Source organism: Pelophylax lessonae (genome assembly GCF_965119305.1).
Source record: "Pelophylax lessonae genome assembly, chromosome: 1".
Lineage (NCBI taxonomy): Eukaryota > Metazoa > Chordata > Amphibia > Anura > Ranidae > Pelophylax > Pelophylax lessonae.
Window position 1 is genome coordinate 508223164 of NC_138768.1, and position 20350 is coordinate 508243513.

The following is a 20350-nucleotide window of genomic DNA, read 5'->3' on the forward strand; positions in this document are numbered from 1 at the left end:
ATGAGTTAAAATAGGAAGTGTGGAAATAAACTGTCAAGATCAGGCTCTGCAAGCCAAAGGGGCAGTTAGAGGAATGAGACAAACCATTTACTATTGACAGGGTGCTTACAATGGTCATCCCTTATCTTTGTATGTAAAACCTTGATCCTAAAAAAGAGAAGGAAATAAAAAACACTGTTTAACCCCTTCCCACCCTGCCTCCCAGGCCTTTAAGAAGTTCTAAATGCCAGGAGGTGGAGGCGAGCATTCTGGTCATGTGACCGCTGTGTTGGCAGTCACAGCCGTCACATGATCAGAAACTCCTAGTCGCAAGTAATGCATCGGGAGCTTTTTTATACTTGCTGGTTACTGTGCCGGGTGCGTGCAGGGAGCCCACACAAACATTGAAACCTCATAAGTGTTGTTCTCTGCCTTAAAGCCGACCTGCCAAGAGGCCGCATGTATGCATACGGCCGGTGAGAAGAGGTTAAAAAGAATTAGCTGGTGTTTGGCTTTAATTTGTTGGTCAAGTCCATGTAAATCTGCTAGTGCATTTAATACTAAACTCTTCCCAGGCAATGGTGCTGTTCAAAGGTGTCTTTGTTGCTTGTTCATTTGTAGTGGTGACAACCTAAAAGTTCTCCAAACACTCTGAAAGAGATGAATCACGTGGGACTCAAAGTGCAGGGTGTTTTTTGGGGTATTTCAGTACACAAAAGTGGGGCAGGATAACAATGATACATCTAGGGAGACTTTGCTGGATCATAGGAATGAAAAAAGCGTGCAGCGACGAGGTAGGTCCAAAGGTAGCAATCTAGGGCACAAGGAGGGACAAAAGTAGGATCATGGAGCCCAGTAAGGAAACAGCAAAGGGTGCTAGTACAGCAGTCCGGGCACAGTAAGAATAAGCAGCAATGGTTACAGGGTAGGAATATACAACATAGGATAGTCCAGAGGCCCATGAGAAGCCATCCAGGGCATTGCAAGAGACAGGACACAATATGGTATAGCAAAAACTAGGGTCCAAGGTCACAGGGACGATCAAGGCACAAAAAGGAACAAACAGCAAGACACCGCAACACAGGGCAACAATGACAGGGCAGCAATTTTGGGCATAGCAAAAGTCAATGATCAGAAATATTGGGCGGCAATATGGAACATCAAAGGCATAAGTCCAGAGTTGAGTCAGAGAGCACAATCCAGTACATGAAAAGAGGTTAGAAGGCTCACTTTGTAGATGTCCATCAGTTGAGGCCAGCTGGCGGTATTGGCTTGGCACATGGATCCATACTAGATGGTCAGCAGACTGATGGGCAGGCAGCATCCTTCCAGATGGGAAACACTGAATCCTGGGGGGAGTGGAGGAATAGGGTGATCTGGCTATAGCTTTAGGTCTAGCATTAAGCAGCAGGTAGCAATTCTAAGCTCCCTTTATTCTTCCTTCTATGAGCCTCGGCACACGCTGTTAATGCTTATACTGTATAAGGAATTCAGAGTTTAGAGACTTGAGACCACATTACTTGTGCTAGGTGTTTGGCTATATCCTATTCTGGATATATTGAATACTGTGCTCCCTACTAGTGTCCAGACCACCAGTGCATTCACAGAAACCTATTGATCAGTTATGCACTTTAGCTGCCTGAATTACACTTTGGCTATTTTTTTTATGTAACTCTTGTTTATTAGAAGCTGCTGATTTTGCTTTAAAACGTTATATTCACCTAAACTCCAAACTTTGTGTATTAACGATGACTAACATAGTACATAGCTCTACTACTGATATATGTAAAAAATAGGTCTCAAAGGCCAAGTCATACTGACCACTTCATCACCTAATCCAACCCTTGCTTCAAAGGGTTATTATTGCACATTTATCATGCAGTGCTGCTAAAGTATTTTTACTCCTTTCGACATTGTAAAACATTGCAGAAAGTACATTTGCTTTTCACATTTATTCTGCAGTTGCCAAATGGGCAATCTTTGACTCTTCCTATTTACATTTTCCAAAATATAGCAGAAATATCAATGATACTCTGCTCTGTGCTGGGAACAATAATTATTTAAACTGGTGATGCCTTTTGTAAATTTAGGAAACCAATTGCTTAGAGTTCATCTATGAAGACTCTGGACAGGTTTTTTTTTTTTTTCCCCCTTACATTACAAACCCCAGTGCATAAATCAGTAAAGTGCATATATAGATTAAAGTATATATAAAACCTTACCTTGTAAAACAACCCATTCAGTTTAAAATAGAAATGAAATGCAAAACAATTGTGTGTTTGTGTATGTGTATATGTACAGTATATATATATATATATATATATATATATAACGAAAACATGATAAATATTTTTTTTCCTTTTTATGCGAGATCACATGGCCTCTGTTTTCAGCTGCATAAGGAGCTCAGAGAGCTGGGGGAGGGGAAACAGAAGCACACTGACAATATCAGTAAAAAATATTCTCCTAAAAATAACATCATAATCATGCATAAATCATAGTGATTCACTTCTTAACCACTTTACCACCGGAGGATTTTGCTGTCTTCCGTCCAGGCCACTTTTTGCGATTCGGCGCTGTGCGACTTCAACTGACAATTGCGCGGTCGTGCGACGCCGTACCCAATCTAAATTTACGTCCTTTTTTCCCCACAAACAGAGCTTTCTTTTAGTGGTATTTTATCACCTGTGCGATTTTTACTTTTTGCGCTATAAACAAAAAAAGAGCGTTTATTTTGAAAAAATAACAATATTTTTAACATTTTTTTATATGAAATTCCCCCCAAAAAAGATGTAAAAACCATTTTTTTTAAAAAATTTTTGGCCAATTTGTTTTCTGCTACCTATGTTTGGTAAAAAAAATCGCAATAAGCTTATTTTGATTGGTTTGCGCAAAAGTTATTGCGTTTACTAACAAAGGGAAAGATTTCTGTCATTTTTGGTGTTTTTTTTTTTAACGCGTAATGGCGGCGATCTGCAATTTTTTTTGCGGGACTGTGACATTGCGGCGGACAGATCGGACCCTTGACTGACATTTTTGACACTTTTGGGGGTACCAGTGACATTACTGCAGTAATCAGTGCTATATATATGCACTGTTACTGTAAAAATGACACTGGCAGGGAAGGGGTTAATTTTATTGGAGAGGGAGGGGTTAATGTATGCCTGGTGCTTACTGACGTGTAGGGGGGGAGGTGACTGAGTGAGTCATGGACAGATCGGATGTCCAGCTATGCTGAACACTCCGATCTGTCATTCCCTGTCACTATGGAGATCCGCCCGCTGTGTTTACACACAGCGGGCGGATCTCCATACTCGATCCCCGACGATCGGGTAAGAGCAGCGGCGATCGCCGCTGCTCCTCCCCTGGCCCGACTCCCGCTGTGAATGAAAACAGCGGGAGCGAGCCTCCGGCGGCGCGCAAGCGCCGCCCAGAAGGGGGAGTGTCTGACGACGTAGTACTACGTCGTCAGACGATAACGAGCCACTCTGCCGCAGTAATATTACTGTGAGCAGAGGTAAAGTGGTTAATATCCGTAGGGTATTGCTGCCCCCTACAGGAGTCGGACACTAGGCAGAAAAAAAGTTCTGGCTATACCTATGGGCAGTCCCAGGGGGTATACCTTCTCTCTCCCTGCTATAGGATGTCAGTTTTTTTTCTGCCTAGTCAGGAGTAAGGACCTAACTTCCTTGCTGGGATCTCTGGTCCTGGCAAGCTTTTTTAAATAATTCCTTTTTTTTAGCTAGCTTTTTTCTCCGGATTGTTCCTGTGAGATCTACAAGCAATTATGCCAGATCTGGGCGGCGGGCTGGATGTTGAGATCCAGTGGTCACCCCAGCCACCCTATGAGTGCGTGTAGGCCCTAGCTCCGCTCTGGGCCGGCCACGACATAGTCCCACTGGACGGGGACTGGCCCGCGGGTTAAACGTCCCGCCTGGTCGCATACGACCGGTCTGCGACCGAGTCGCAGCATTCCTTTTGGCCAACGCCCCCCCCCATTGCGGCGGCGAGGGGTTTTGTCAGGAGTGGCGCCCGCCATGTTCCTGTATGGTGAGTAAATGTTCCCCCCCCTTTCCTCATGTCAGGCTCTGAGGTGGACGCGGGCCCCTCCCTGGGACGGTTGGACCCCCATTTCTCTGGGTTCCCCTCTGTTCCTCTGTGCACCCCTCCACCTGTGGTGCCCCTCTTCCCCCCTCCTCCCTCGGGGGGGGGGGGGGTTTCTGTCGCAATGTGTGAGGTGGCTGGCTGCTCATGCAGGCTGCTAAGGGGGTGGGGGGTCCCGACGGTACGGACGTCCGTTGTGCGGGGTGGGGGGGTTCCCTCCTGGCTCCCCAGGGCCTACCTGCCGGTTGATTGTCAGTCAGTTTGGAGGGGGGCCCCCGGAGACCCCCCTTTCCTGCCGCGCACGGCCCCCATTTTCTTGTAGCCTCCTCGTGTTGTACAGAGCGGTGGCCATCTTGGTACACCCAGCTCGTTTTTTTACTCAGAGCTGGGCTTCAGTGGGAGTTCCTGGAGGCGTGTGAGGGGATGGAGCCCCTCCCTAGACCCGGGAACATCGCTCTACAGGCCTTTCTTTTGGTGAAGACAGCGCCGCTGAGCAGGCATCTGGGACTTCTGGTGCATTTTCCTAGTGGGTAGTGAGCCTTTGGGGGTCTCTTTCTTTCTCTCTGTGGGGGTCTTTAGGCACGCTGCCTGGGCGCTGTAGTGCTGGGAGACATTTCTATGAAAAAAAAAAATTTTTTTTTCAGTTTTGTCAAAGTTTGCTGACGGGTTCCTCTGGTGTACCATGGATCCTGCTGCACATGTGTCCCCACCTGATCCCCTTGAGGTGGCGGCAGGGCCTTCCGGTTCCCAGGTAACCATTGATGCACTTTCGGCTGTCCTGGAGTCCTTTGTGTCCGGGGTGGAGGTGGCCTTTCAGGGGCGGGGGTCTAAAAAACGACCTCCACCTACCCCTATCTCGCCTGATGCCTCAGATTCTGAATCTGAGCCAGTCGCTACTGACGCAGGTCTCCCCTCTGGGGCTCCTGTCCCGCGCCCCGTCTCCTCTGATAGTGAGGATGACCTTTCTGCCTCCGCTGTCGCGCAAGACAAGGCGCTGGTGGACGCGCTGATTGTGTCTGTCCGGGAGACCCTGAAGCTGGAGGATGCAGCCGTGGCTGCGACTGATACGCAGGTTGCCTTTGGCACTCGCAAGCCCTCCAGGGTGACAAAGGTTGTTCCTTTTCCTGCATGCTTTGACAATATCATTAAGAAAGAGTGGGATCGTCCAAAATGCCCCCCTGGAATGCCTAGGCAGATTGCTAGGCGCTACCCGTTTGAAGAGTCCCTCCTTAAGAAACGCCGCACTATATACTGCTCCACTGCTGGGACGTTTGTCGCGATCGGGGGTGGTCCTCCGGCGCATGCTATGGTTGAAGTGCTGGTCAGCAGATCAGGCTTCTAAAAAAGCCTTGACTGATCTCCCTTTTCAGGGGGATCGCCTGTTTGGTGCTACCTTGGATGATATTATCAAAGATCTCACTGGTAAGCAGAAACCCGGACTTTGGTCCCTGGAAGAATCCAGGTTGCCGATTAAATGTATTGGAACTGAGAGCAATCAGACTTTGCCTGTCCGGTGCGGATTCAGTGGGACAATGCCACGGCCGGAGCTTATGTCAATCACCAGGGGGGCACCAAGAGTGTCCTGGCGGCCGTGGAAGTGGCCGGCATCCTTGGTTGGGCGGAACGTTTTGTTCCGGCTCTCTCTGCTGTTCACATTCCAGGCGTTGAAAATTGGCAGGTGGATTTTCTCAGCCGTCAGACCTTGGATCAAGGGGAATGGTCTCTTCATCCAGAGGTGTTTCGTCAGTTGTTCCTTTGTTGGGGCAACCCGGATGTGGATCTATTGGCGTCTCGGCTTAACAGGAAGGTGCAGAGGTTTTATAGCCCGTTCCCGAGATCCTCTGGCGGACGCCACAGATGCGCTGGTGGCCCCGGGGGGGCAGTATCAGCTGCTGTATGCCTTTCCTCCTCTTAAGTTGCTGCCAAGACTACTTCGCAGGATAGAGGTGGAAGGAATTCCAGGTCATTCTTGTGGCTCCGGACTGGCCTTGTCGGGCCTGGTACACCGTCAGGCTGGTCGTAGACGCTCCTTGGAGGCTCCCTCTCAGGGAGGATCTGCTGTCTCAGGGGCCTATCTTCTATCCTGCTTTACGGTTGCTGGCTTTGACGGCTTGGCTGTTGAGAGCCAGGTGCTGAAGGACAGGGGATTGTCTGCTTCGGTTGTTCCTACTCTGCTTAAAGCGAGGAAAGCGACTTCTAGAAAGATCTATCATCATACATGCAAGTCTTGTATAGCGTGGTGTGAGTCCCTTGGGGTTCCTCCACGCTCTTACTCGGTGGCTCGGGTCTTGGCCTTCCTTCAACGGGGGGTTGAGCAGAAGCTGGCCTTGAGCACTATCAAGGGTCAGGTTTCGGCCTTGGCGATTTTCTTCCAGAGGCCACTGGCCACTTATTCCCTGGTGCGGAATTTCATCCAGGGGGTGCGGCACCGGGTTCCTCCGGTGCGCTCGCCCTTACCGCCCTGGGACCTTAATTTGGTGCTGTCGGTTCTCCAGAAACCTCCTTTTGAAAATACTAGGGAGATTCCCCTGCTTAGCTTTTTCCAGAAGGCTGCCTTTTTGTTGGCCATTACTTCTGCGTGCAGGGTGTCGGAACTGGCTGCGTTGTCCTGTCGTTCCCCCTGCTGCGTTGTCCTGTCGTTCCCCCTATCTGGTGGTTCATAGGGATAAAGTGGTTCTGCGTCCGGATCCGTCCTTCCTTCCTAAAGTGGTTTCCGGTTTTCACTTGAATGAGGATATTGTGTTGCCTTCCCTGTGTCCTAAGCCCAGTCATCCTCGGGAATTTGCGCTGCACACCTTGGATGTGGTTCGGGCAATCAGAGTGTACTTGGCTACTACTGACTCCTTTCGTAAGTCAGATTTCCTTTTTGTGATCACGGATGGCCCTAGAAAAGGGTTGCCTGCGTCTGCCGCGACTATCTCCAGGTGGATCAGGCAGACAGTGGTGCAGGCTTATTCTATTAGAGATCAGGTTCCTCCGTTCCCTGTTAAGGGGCACTCTACTCGGGCACTTAGTGCTTCCTGGGCTTTCCGCCATCAGGCGTCGGTGCTTCAGTTGTGCAAGGCGGCTACCTGGTTGTCTGTTCTTACCTTTACAAAGTTTTATAAGGTTAATGTGCTGGCATCGGCGGATGCCTCTTTTGGCCGCAAGGTTTTGCTGGCTGCTGTTTGAGGGGACCCTTGGTCTACCTCGGGGGTTCTGTTTTTTCAGGTGGGTCTCATCTTCTTGTTTCAATGAGTCCTCCGTTCTTTCTGGTTGGCTCTGTTTTTGGCCTCATGGAATGTTTTCTTCTGCTATCCCACCCCTCATTTATGGCACTGCTTTGGGACGTCCCTACGGATATCAAGAAGTGAATACTGCGTCTGTCAATGAGCGACAGAGAAAACTGGATTTTTGACTTACCGTAAAATCCTTTTCTCTTAAGCTCATTGACAGACGCAGTACCCGCCCCTCTGTTTGAGTTGGGTTGGTATGATTTCTCTGACACTTCTTTGTTACAAAACTGATATCCTATAGCAGGGAGAGAGAGGGTATACCCCCTGGGACTGCCCATAGGTGTAGCCAGAACTTTTTTTCTGCCTAGTGTCCTACTCCTGTAGGGGGCAGCAATACCCTACAGATATCAAGAAGTGTATCCTACGTCTGTCAATGAGCTTAAGAGAAAAGGATGTTACAGTAAGTCAAAAATCCAGTTTTCAGAGTGCCTAAAAGCACTATAGATATCCTCACAGTAAAACTATTTCCCTGGCTTTGCCGCAGATAAAACAGTGTTTTACTTCAATTTCTGGCCTTGCCTGACTAGTTTAGCCCAGTGCATTTTGTCACTGGGGGGACCTGTTTAAGGATTGGTTTAGTTATTCTATCTATTCCCTTGTTAACAGACTAGTAGCCTTCCATTCTAGTCATCCCTTTTACTTTCATTATTACCTTGTCCTTCTTATACTTGTCTATGTCAGTTATACAAATAGCCTAATACTTATACTATCTCACTTAAAGTGGAACTTCTGCTTTAAGCACTCCTGACCCCTGACATGCCAAATTTGGCTTGCCATTTTTTTTCGGGGGGGGGGGGGGGTGAGGAGGAGCAGGTACCTAGATTTGACAGGTACCTGCTCCCAATTCTGCTTTCGCCGCCTAGGCGACCAGAGTGGAAGTTCTCCTCCTCTCACTCTCCCTCCATGCAATCTTCTGGGACACGTCTCAAGTCCCAGAAGATTGCCGTCCAGAGAGGACGCACAGCGTGGCTGTGCAGCGGCAAGCTGTCACAGCTGGGTGCCCACACTAGAGAAGAGGGAGAGATCTGAGGCTCCTGCCGGCTGCATCGCTGAATCGTGGGACAGGTGAGTGTGTGTTTTTTTTCTAAAAGTCAGCAGCTACACTTTTTGTAGCTGCTGACTTTTAATGAACACCAAAACGGGTGGAACTCCTCTTTAAGGCCAGCCATAGACGGAGCAAATTTCTTTCCTGCAACCATGGGCGGGGGTGGAGGAAACCATCCCCGATGGGAGAACACTGTGATTACTGCAGGCTGTAAAATCTGGCAGGCTGGTTGTACCCAAGTTAATCGATTAACTTGGGTACATTCAGCCTGCCCATACATGGTTTGAATCTCCGCTGTTCCGAAATGAATCTATGGCCTGCTTTAATTCCAAAATGAAAACACTTGTTAATTTTCAATAAATTCTCTATTCAGCTATGCAAATTTTTTGAGTATCTATTTAAATTTTTCCAGAGTAGGTCAGCAATCTAAAGTACATCTGTAGGCTCCTGTTTATTTGTCAACTCACAGTAACTAAATAAAATGATGTAATTCACCTAATTTTTACCCTCTTTTCTCAGTAAGAATGAATGTAGCAAAAATCAGAATTTCATCTTCCAGAAGCAAACACAAGTGGGTGTGGTGATGGGTGGTTAGGCACAGGTGTGCTGGGAGGATTTTAGGAGGTAGCTCTTGGTAAGCATTTAATGCATGGCTTCTTGCAGAAAAGTGGAGTTAATGGCCACTCTCTAAGCCACAGGTGTTAAACTGGCGCCCCTCCAGCTGTTGCAGATCTACAAGCCCTATGAGGCATTCCAGGGCTAACAGTTACAAGCATGACTCCCAAAAGCAGAGGCATGATGGGACTTGTAGTTCTGCAACAGCTGGAGGGCCACAGGTTTGACATCCCTGCAGCTCTCACACAATGTAGTTGTCCAAGCAGTTACAGTTGTAGCACAAGGTTACAAAGCAGAAATAATTTAATTGTAGTAACAAGAACATGAAACCCTGAAAAAGGAAGTCAACAGATCAGCTGGTAGGATCATCTTGCAAAGGGGAATCCTGAACAAAAGATAGGCTACAAGATTGCTTTTATTTTTATTTTTTTTATCTTTTTATTATAATTGTTTTATGTACAATATAGTATAAAGAAAATGAGTTGGAACGTGGATAGTTTTCCATATATACATATTCTAAATGATGTGTAATGTTTGCACATAAACATATGAAGACACATGTTGATATTCCTTGAAAAGAGTAATGTAAGTTAAATGATAACAGCATGATTGAGTATATAATTATTACAGTTTGGTAATGGTGTTTATATAGCCATGCCATAAGAATTCACAGGTATATGAATTGTAGTGTGAAGGACCAAAGCTATTAAAAGTTATTAAAAAGGTCTTTGTTGTAGGGCATATATTTTTTCTGGTTGTATTATATGTGCTAGATTATTTAACAATTCAGTAAGTGAAGGTATGTCCTATGACTTCCAGTTAGGAATAAGTGATTTAGCAGACACTAATGTTGAATACATTAGGGAATTTTTCATTGATTATAAAAAAATACATGCCGGCGCCGCTGGGAGAAGAGGGAGGCTCCACCTTGCCGCATCGCTGGACCGTGGGACAGTGTGTTTATTAAAAGTCAGCAATTACACTTTTTGTAGATGCTGACTTTTAACCACTTCCGGTCCGCGCTATAGCCGAAGTACGGCTGCAGCGCGGACTCGATTTTTCGGGAGGCCGTCTTTATACAGCCTCCCAGAAACAGGCTCCCCGCGCGCTCCCGCGAGCGCGCATCGGGGAAAATCTGTGTTGGCCGTGTCCCTTGGACACAGCCAATCACAGATCGTGGTAAATGGCCAATCACAGCGGCCATTTACCACGTGATCGGGATGTGCAATGAGAGATGATCTCATATGTAAACATATGAGATCATCTCTCATCGCCAGCTCTCTTCCTCACACGTAGACTGCAGTGTGAGGAAGAGGAGAGCCCGAACAGCGGTAAGGGGACACACAGGAATGTAATCAGGGCACTGATCACCAGTGCCCTGATTACAGAAGAGGGGATAAAATGCCACAACTGCCCACAGTGCCCGCCATCAGTGCCCCCCATCATTGCCCACAGCCAGTGCCCATAGTGCTGCCAGTCAGTGCCCATCAGTGCCTGCTCAGTCTAGGCACTGATGGGCACTGCTAGCAGCACTATGGGCACTGAGTGTGGGCACTGATGGTGCTCCCCATCAGTGCTGATCAGTGCCACCCGTCAGTGCCGCCTCTCAGTGCCCATCAGTGCCGTCTCTCAGTGCCCATCAGTGCCGCCTCTCAGTGCCCAGCAGTGCCACCTCTCAGTGCCCAGCAGTGCCACCTATCGGTGCTCATCAGTGCCGCCTATCAGTGTGCATCAGTGCCGCCTATCAGTGCTCATCAGTGCGGCATATTAGTACCTCCTCATCAGTGCCACCTCATCAGTGCCCATAAGTGCCACCTTATCAGTGCCCATAAGTGCCACCTTATCAGTGCCCATCAGTGCAGCCTATCAGTGCCCATCAGTGCCGCCTCATCAGCGCACATCAGTGAAGGAGAACATTTTTATTTATTTTCAAAATTTACTCACAGAAAATAAGAGAAAATTTTTTTTTTCAAAATTTTCTGTCTTTTTTCTTTTGTTTTGTAAGAAATAAAAAAGCCAGAGGTGATTAAATACCACCAAAAGAAAGCTCTATTTGTGTGAAAAAAATGATAAAAATTTCATATGGGTACAGTGTAGCATGACCGCGCAATTGTCATTGAAAGCATGAGAGCACTGAAAGCTGAAAATTGGCCTGGATAGGAAGGGGGTATAAGTGCCCAGTAGGCAAGTGGTTAATAAACACAAAAGCCAGTGGAACTCCGCTTTAATATTGTACCATGTATATAGTGAGCATTAGATGATTTATCTGTAAACTCCTACCTGCATGCAGTGATCTAGTAATCCCTAAAGGTAGATTGCATGCAAATTATTTAACTTATTCTTTGTTGCTTTTTCTTGTAGACGGACAATGATTTTAAGCTCCTCTTAAAAAGGTTCTATGAATTACAAGCTGAACGTGTGGAGACATACCATCTTTTTGATGAGTGAGTACCTTAATTGTTCAATACATTGATTTTGATGCTTAAGCTGACTGAAATCTGCTTGTCAAAAAAATCACCAAAGGACTGATGTTTCTTTTTTTTTGTGTGAAATTTCATTTATTGTTTGCTCAGTTTAGATTGCTTTTCTTTTAGGCAACGGAACTATTGCATAGGTTGCAGCAGATAATGTATGCCATGCTGGAAATTTTCTGCTGCTGATGTTATTATACTTGATACCTGTTGCTCCATTGCTTTATATTGCAAATTTACTCTTTGTGATATATTATAGGAAAGAGCAATTCACTTTGTTTCACAGAGGTCAGTTTAGGAATGATTAATGCAAATGTACAAATAAAGTGCAGCACGTTCTATCTATATCTATATATTTATAACATACAGAATCTCACAAAAGTAAGCACATCCATTACATTTTTGTAAATATTTTATTATATCTTTTCATGTGGCAACACGGAGGAAATTACACTTTGCTACTATGTAAAGTAGTGAGTGTACAGCTTGTATAACTTATAAATTTGCTGTCCCCGCAAAATAACTCAACACACAGCCATTAATGTCTAAACCGCTGGCAACAAAAAGTGAGTACACCCCTATGTGACAGTGCCAAATTGGACCCAATTAGCCATTTTCCCTCCCCAGTATCATGTGACTTGTTAGTGTTACAAGGTCTCAGGTGTGAATGGGGAGCAGGTGTGTTAAATTTGGTGTTATCGATCTCACTCTCTCACACTGATCTCTGCAAGTTCAACATGGCACCTCATGGCAAAGAACTCTGAGGATGTGAAAAAAAGAATTGTTGCTCTACATTAAGATGGCCTATGCTATAGGATGATTGCCAAGACCCTGAAACTGAGCTGCAGCACGGTGACCAAGACCATACAGCGGTTTAACAGGACAGGTTCCACTCAGAACAGGCCTCGCCATGGTCCACCAAAGAAGTTGAGTGCACATGCTCAGTGTCATATCCAGAGGTTTTCTTTGGGAAATAGACGTATGAGTGCTGCCAGCATTGCTGCAGGGGTTGAAATGGTGGGGGGGTCAGCCTGTCAGTGCTCAGACCATACGCCGCACACTGCGTCAAATTGGTCTGCATGGCTGTTGTCCCAGAAGGAAGTCTCTTCTAAAGATGATGTACAAGAAAGCACACAAACAGTTTGCTGAAGACAAGCAGACTAAGGACATGGATTACTGGAACCATGTCCTGTGGTCTGATGAGACCAAGATAAACTTATTTGGTTCAGATGGTGTCAAGCTTGTGTCGGGGCAACCAGGTGAGGAGTACAAAGACAAGTGTGTCTTACTTACAGTCAAGCATGGTGGTGGGAGTGTCATGGTTTGGGGCTGTATGAGTGCTGCCGACACTGGGGAGCTACGGTTCATTGAGGGAACCATGAATGCCAACATGTACTGTGACATACTGAAGCAGAGCATAATCCCCTCCCTGGGCCACAGGGCAGTATTCCAACATAACGACCCCAAACACACCTCCAAGATGACCACTGCCTTGCTAAAGAAGTTGAGGGTAAAGGTGATGGACTGGCCAAGCATGTCTCCAGACCTAAACCCTATTGAGCATCTGTGGGGCATCCTTAAATGGGAGAAGGAGGAGTGCAAGGTCTCTAACATCCACCAGCACTGTGATGTCATCATGGAGAAGTGGAAGAGGACTCCAGTGACAACCTGTGAAGCTCTGGTGAACTCCATGCCCAAGAGGGTTAAGGCAGTGCTAGAAAATAACGGTGGCCACACAAAATATTGACACTTTGGGGCCCAATTTGGACATTGTCACTTTGGGGTGTACTCACTCTTGTTGCCAGCGGTTTAGACATTAATGGCTGTGTGTTGAGTAACTTGAGTTATTTTCAGGGGACAGCAAATGTACACTGTTCTACAAGCTGTACACTCACTACTTTACATTGTAGCAAAGTGTAATTTCTTCAGTATTGTCACATGAAAAAATATAATATTTACAAAAATGTGTATATACATACATACGCATACCCTATATTACCAAACGTATTGGGACGCCTGCCTTTACACGCACATGAGCTTTAATGGTATCCCAGTCTTAGTCCGTAGGGTTCAATATTGAGGAGAAAAACAGCTTAAACTCTTCTGGGAAAGCTGTCCACAAGGTTTAGGGGTGTGTCTATAGGAATATTTGACCATTGTTCCAGAAGCGCATTTGTGAGGTCAGGCACTGATGTTGGACGAGAAGGCCTGTAGTCTGTGCTTTAATTCATTCCAAAGTTTTCTGTCGGGTTGAGACCAGGACTCTGTGGCCAGTCAAGTTCCTCCACCCCAAACTCACTCATCCATGTCTTTATGGACCTTGCTTTGTGCAAACCCCAAACTGTTCCCACAAAGTTGGGAGAATGAAATTGTCCAAAATGTCTTGGTATGCTGACGCCTTAAGAGTTCCGTTCACTGGAACTAAGGGGCCAAGCCTAACCCCTGAAAGACAACCCCACACCATAATCCCCCTTCCACCAAATGATTTGGACCAGTGCACAAAGCAAGGTCTATAAAGACATGTACAAATAATATTTTTTTTGCTAGAAAATTACTCCGAACCCCCAAACATTATATATATATATATATATATATATATATATATAATATTTTTTAGGAGAGACCCTAGAGAATAAAATGGTGATCATTGCAATTTTTTGATGTTATACGGTGTTTGCTCAGGGTTTTTGAAATACCAGGGCCTCTTTATAGAGAGATCTGGGGTCCTTTGAAAGCAAAAGATCAAAAAAAAAAAATCTATTTGATCTGATGCTTTTAAAAAAAAATTGTTTACTTCTGCCCTAGAGTGGAAGTAATGTCGCTCCAGTCCTCGTAGATCATAGAGGTGATCAGAGATGATTTGGTTTCTCCTCGCCTCTGTGACCAGCCATGTTAACCATCAGATCATTCCCCCGGCTCACTGGTAAGAACTATAAACTCGAGAAACAACAGCGAGCCGCAGGGATGGGGGAGACAACCCATCCCACTGCTTCTAAAAACGATTCAGTGGCTAATCAGCCTCTCGGATCACTTTTATGAGAATGAATGCCCGGCTGGAAAAAAAAAATATTGGGGTTATGGCTGATAGCTTCAGCCATAACCCCGGAAAACAACTTCAAAACCATTACCTATATACAGTGCCTTGCAAAAGTATTTGGCCCCCTTGAACTTTGCGACCTTTTGCCACATTTCAGGCTTCAAACATAAAGATATAAAACTGTAATTTTTTTGTGAAGAAACAACAACAAGTGGGACACAATCATGAAGTGGAACGAAATTTTTTGGATATTTCAAACTTTTTTAACAAATAAAAAACTGAAAAATTGGGCGTGCAAAATTATTCAGCCCCCTTAAGTTATACTTTGTAGCACCACTTTTTGCTGCTATTACAGCTGTAAGTCGCTTGGGGTATGTCTCTATCAGTTTTGCACATCGAGAGACTGAAATGTATGCCCATTCCTCCTTGCCAAACAGCTCGAGCTCTGTGAGGTTGGATGGAGAGCGTTTGTGAACAGCAGTTTTCAGTTCTTTCCACAGATTCTCGATTGGATTCAGGTCTGGACTTTGACTTGGCCATTCTAACACCTGGATATGTTTATTTGTGAACCATTCCATTGTAGATTTTGCTTTATGTTTTGGATCATTGTCTTATTGGAAGACACATCTCCGTCCCAGTCTCAGGTCTTTTGCAGACTCCATCAGGTTTTCTTCCAGAATGGTCCTGTATTTGGCTCCATCCATCTTCCCATCAATTTTTACCATCTTCCCTGTCCCTGCTGAAGAAAAGCAGGCCCAAACCATGATGCTGCCACCACCATGTTTGACAGTGGGAATGGTGTGTTCAGGGTGATGAGCTGTGTTGCTTTTACGCCAAAAATAACGTTTTGCATTGTTGCCAAAACGTTCGATTTTGGTTTCATCTGACCAGAGCACCTTCTTCCACATGTTTTGTGTGTCTCCCAGGTGGCTTGTGGCAAACTTTAAATGACACTTTTTAAGGATATCTTTAAGAAATGGCTTTCTTCTTGCCAGATTTGTGCAGTATACGACTGATTGTTGTCCTATGGACAGAGTCTCCTACCTCAGCTGTAGATCTCTGCAGTTCATCCAGAGTGATCATGGGCCTCTTGGCTGCATCTCTGATCAGTCTTTTCGTTGTATGAGCTGAAAGTTTAGAGGGACGGCCAGATCTTCGTAGATTTGCAGTGGTCTGATACTCCTTCCATTTCAGAGGCGCGCTCCCGCTGTTTTCAGTCACAGCGGGAGTCGGGCCAGGGGAGGAGCAGCGGCGATCGCCGCTGCTCTTCCCCGATCGTCGGGGAATCTAGTTTGGAGATCCGCCCGCCTGTGTAAACAGAGTCGGCGGATCTCCTAAGTGACAGGGAGTGACAGATCGCAGTGTTCAGCATAGCTGAACATCCGATCTGTCCCTAACTCACTCAGTCACCTCCGCCCACACACGTCAGTAAGCACCAGGCATACATTAACCCCTCCCTCTCCAATAAAATCAACCCCTTCCCTGCCAGTGTCATTTTTACAGTAACAGTGCATATGTATAGCACTGATTACTGTAGTAATGTCACTGGTACCCCCAAAAATGTCAGTCAAGGGTCCGATCTGTCAGCCGCAATGTTGCAGTCCCGCAAAAAAAAATCGCAGATCGCCGCCATTACTCGTTAAAAAAAAAACCCACCAAAAATGACAAAAATCTTTCCCTTAGTAAACGCAATAACTTTTGCGCAAACCAATCAAAATACGCTTATTGTGATTTTTTTCACCAAACATAGGTAGCAGAAAACAAATCGGCCAAAAATTTAAAAAAAAATTAGATTTTTAAATTTTTTTGGGGGAATTTCATATAAAAAAAATGTTAGAAATATTGTTATTTTTTCAAAATAAACGCTCTTTTTTTTGTTTATAGCGCAAAAAGTAAAAATCGCACAGGTGATCAAATACCACCAAAAGAAAGCTCTGTTTGTGGGGAAAAAAGTACTTAAATATTCGTTTAGGTACGGCGTTGCACGACACCGCAATTGTCACTTAAAGTCGCACAGCGCCGAATTGCAAAAAGTAACCTGGATGTAAGACAGCAAAAACCTCCGGTGGTAAAGTGGTTAAACACTTACCTGACTCCTGTAACAATCCAACGCTGTACCCAGCTTCAGTTATTCTCTCTACTCTTTTCTCACAAGCTTCACTGAGAGTAAAGGCAGCCATTGGCTCCTGGAAATGGGTGGGGACTGGGCTGGGCTGGGCTGAGCCTCACTGTTTGTGTCTAGGAACACATAGCCTTGGGAGGCTTGTTATGGGGCAGACACAGAAGAGAAGGAGCAGGCAGCACCAGGAGGAGACCCCAGAACAGGTTCAGGGGCGCTCTGTTCAATAGAATTTCACAGAGCAAGTAGGTATAACATGTTTAGTATTTTAAGGGGAAAAAAACAGCCTTTACAACCACTTTGAAGCCATGCCTCTGATGTCAGGCATTGCAAGACTCTGTGAGTCACATGAAAATACAGCCAAAGGCAGAGGCATCGTGGGATTTGTAGTTTTACCACAGAGTGTGGAGGTTGCCTCCTGTTTTATAGTGTGAAAATGCTTATAAATATCTACAGTATAATAAAATGTAGAAAAAAAATACATGCGTTTTGTATGCCTTGTGCTTAGAGCACTGTCAAATTTAGGAGAAACTTTCTGCAGTTGCCTAATTACAACCATGAAAGCAAACATGAGAAGAATAAAGTATTTTGTGATTTTTGGTTTTGCCTCCTATATCTGTTTAATGTCTGCAATGTTTGTGCCAACTTTCATTTTCCTGGTGTTATCTGTAAAGAAATGTTACCTATTGAAATTTGGTCATGCAGAGATCATTAGCATTGCACTTCTCCTGACATGAGTGTGTCTGGAATAGTGTATACAATTTGATTATAACTTGGATACATTTATGCGTCTTTCTTTGAAATCAAATACACGTTGTTTCATTTTTTCAGTGTGCACCTCATCTGGTGTTCATCAACAATCTAACATAATGCTTTACTTCTTGTTACGCCTATTTAAACTTCTTTTTTTCCACTTTTGTAAAGAATAACAGAACTAAAGAACTCCTGATTTTAATTTCAGTTGCTTACTGCAAGATTGTTCTTTCTGGTACCTATAGCTTAATAGCACGCATAGACTGCAAACTTCGTTACTGTGTGTGTGTGTGTATATATATATATATATACAGTATATGTGTTTATATCAATGCATACACTCTGGAGGTACACTCTGTGCTGGGACAAGGTCATCTAGTGTCCTGGGGGAAAGATGGCAAACTTGGCCCTTCCAACTCCCCAATCCCCTTCCCACATGGAGGAGTGGATTAGGGCTAACAGCAGCACAAAATGTATGTAATGTCTGTAGCATGTGCTGGAATAGTGCTAGTAGTTGTGGTTAGTGTGACCACATGTCTCGGATTGCCTTGGACACTCTGGAGGTACACTCTGTGCTAGGACAAGGTCATCTTGTGTCCTTGGTAAAGATGGCAAACTGGGCCCTTCCAATTCCCTCATCCCCAATTCCCCCCTCCCACACACACACATGGAGGAGTGGATTAGGCCCTTCTCCGAGGGTCGGGTTGGGGCGTTACATGGCCATCTCTGAGGTTCTGGGCTCCGGTGTGTTGGACTGGTGGCAGGCTGCGGGTGGCAAGTGGCAGGCTGTGGGTGGCAAGTGACATGCTGCATCTAGTGGTAGGATGTGGGTGGCAAGTGACATGCTGCATCTAGTGGTAGGATGTGGGTGGCAAGTGGCAAACTGCATCTGGTGGCAGGCGAAGGTGGCAAGTGACACACTGCATCTGGCAGCAGGCGACGATGACAACTGACAAGCTGCATCTGGTGGCAGGCGACAGTGGCATTTGACATGTTGCATCTGGCGGCAGGCAGCGGTGGCAGGTGACACGCCATGGTGGCAATTGACAGGCATTGATGGCAAGTGGCAAGCTGCATCTGGTGGCAGGTGACGGTGGCACGCTGCATCTGGTGGCAAGTGACAAGCTCAGGGTTCCCACTGATTCTGCATTATCGTGAGTAGAACTATTTCATTATATATTACAATGTAGTAATAGAAATAATGTGATTTGATCATTCTAGCACTATATCAAGCATGGTGTTGGGATGATTTAAGTGCTAACACCAGCCATTCACCCAACAAATCACCCCCGCCGCTGAATTGGCCGTCAACTCCCAGACTTCATTCCCCACTATGCTCCCCAGGTCCTTGGCAAAAATATCCCTGAATGGCTGTTTGGAAATGTGGTCACCCTAGTTGTTGTACACAGCAGCATACTGAAGAATTTAAAATTGGTACACAAATATGGGGTGATAATTGGCAAATAAACAAATGCCCCTGTGTCTGTGATGTTGCTGAAAGCAAAAGTTTTGTCTGCATCAGTGGTGTGACTAGAATGTTCCTTTGTTGGTGGTGTCCCTAGAAAAAAGTGTTTCCCTGCGTTGGTGATGTTACTGGAAGGAAAAATCTCTGTCCTTGACTCTGAGGTCTGCATAAAACTAAAGGGATCTAGGAGAGCTAAATTAACTAAAGGGAGGAAGAGGGGCTGAAGGGCTCTAAGGGCTTATCCAGACATGCAGCTATCATTACTGCCGCTCTGAAAAAAGATCTGTGGCAGATGAGGTTTGACGATTTTGGTGATATGTCACCTCCTTGCTGCCTGTTTTATACATGGAGGTCATATCTCTCGTTAAATGCCTCATCTCAAGGGAGAATAAATTCAGCTCAGTTAAAGGATAAGTTAACCTTTTCTAGAAAAAATAAATGCACATTTTTTGCAGGTAAAGCATTGCACCAGTGATCAGCATTTCGCAGATGCCATGCAGGTCTCCTGCAGATCTGTCAGTGTATCTGCTTCTTCACAGCGCCGTGGTAGTTCATTGAAAGCTACAAGCGGACAGCCTCAAAGAGCACTGTGAATAAGTGACCCAGCCCGTGGGCGGAAACACTCACGGCCACGTTTTTTTAAATATTTTTGACAGCTAACGGGCGGAGAAGAACCCCCCCCCCCCCCGCTAGCTGGCACAGCGGGGATCGGGGAGGTGCTGGGGCCGGTGCATTCATAACATGTTACATGTTACACCCCGAATATGGGTTTAACATTTTATGAAAAGTGAACTTATTTTAATTTGTCCTTAGAGCTAAGGGTTCTCCATGCTTTTGATAAATTTAGGCGCCTTCTCCACACTTTTTTCCAGTTCCAACATCCTTTTTCTGAACAGGTGCCAAAATCTGAACTGCATATTTCAGATGAGGTCTTACTAATGCTTGGCACAGGGGCAAGATAATGTCTCACTCTTTCTCTCTCTGAAGTCTATACCACTTTTGATACCAAATGGTATTTCACTTTATAAAAAGCTTGGCATTGTGTTCTGTTATTAAGTCTATGATCTAACAAAACATCCAGATCCTTTTCTATCATTAACTCCCCCAGTTTTACTCCTAGAATGTATGATGCATGCATGTTTTAAGCTCCCAAGTGCATTGTGAAGAACGCAGTGTCAGACCCCAGCCACTTTCACAAACGTGTCAAACATCTGGTCAACCTCACAGGATGCTGTCACCAGTAAGTGACAATGACACTCTCAGCCTCGCCTTGCACAAAGATTTTCCAGCTCATGGGACCAGTAGACTGAGAGCGATTGACACTGGGTTTGGTTTTCTACCCAATTAACCTGTTACACTGCAACCAGATATTTTATCATACATATCAACGTTTAGAATGTATGCTATAACAATTATTACTTTAATAAAGACAGGAATTCTTTAAGTTCTGCCTTGCGTTTGAGATAACATTAACAATTTTAAAATAT

The 20350-nt window shown here is 45.4% G+C and overlaps 1 protein-coding gene across 1 annotated transcript in view; it reads left to right on the forward strand.

The window, feature by feature from the left end:
• Positions 1-824: 824 nt before the first annotated feature.
• Positions 825-20350, forward strand: part of REX1BD (required for excision 1-B domain containing) — a gene marked incomplete at its 5' end in the record, with an annotated part of 78965 nt that continues 59439 nt past the window's right edge. Inside the window, 3 exons of the mRNA XM_082246983.1 lie at positions 825-877; positions 8923-8974; positions 11380-11462. Of these exons, the coding sequence (XP_082103109.1) occupies positions 825-877; positions 8923-8974; positions 11380-11462 (188 nt within the window). The remainder of the gene's footprint in view (positions 878-8922; positions 8975-11379; positions 11463-20350) is intronic.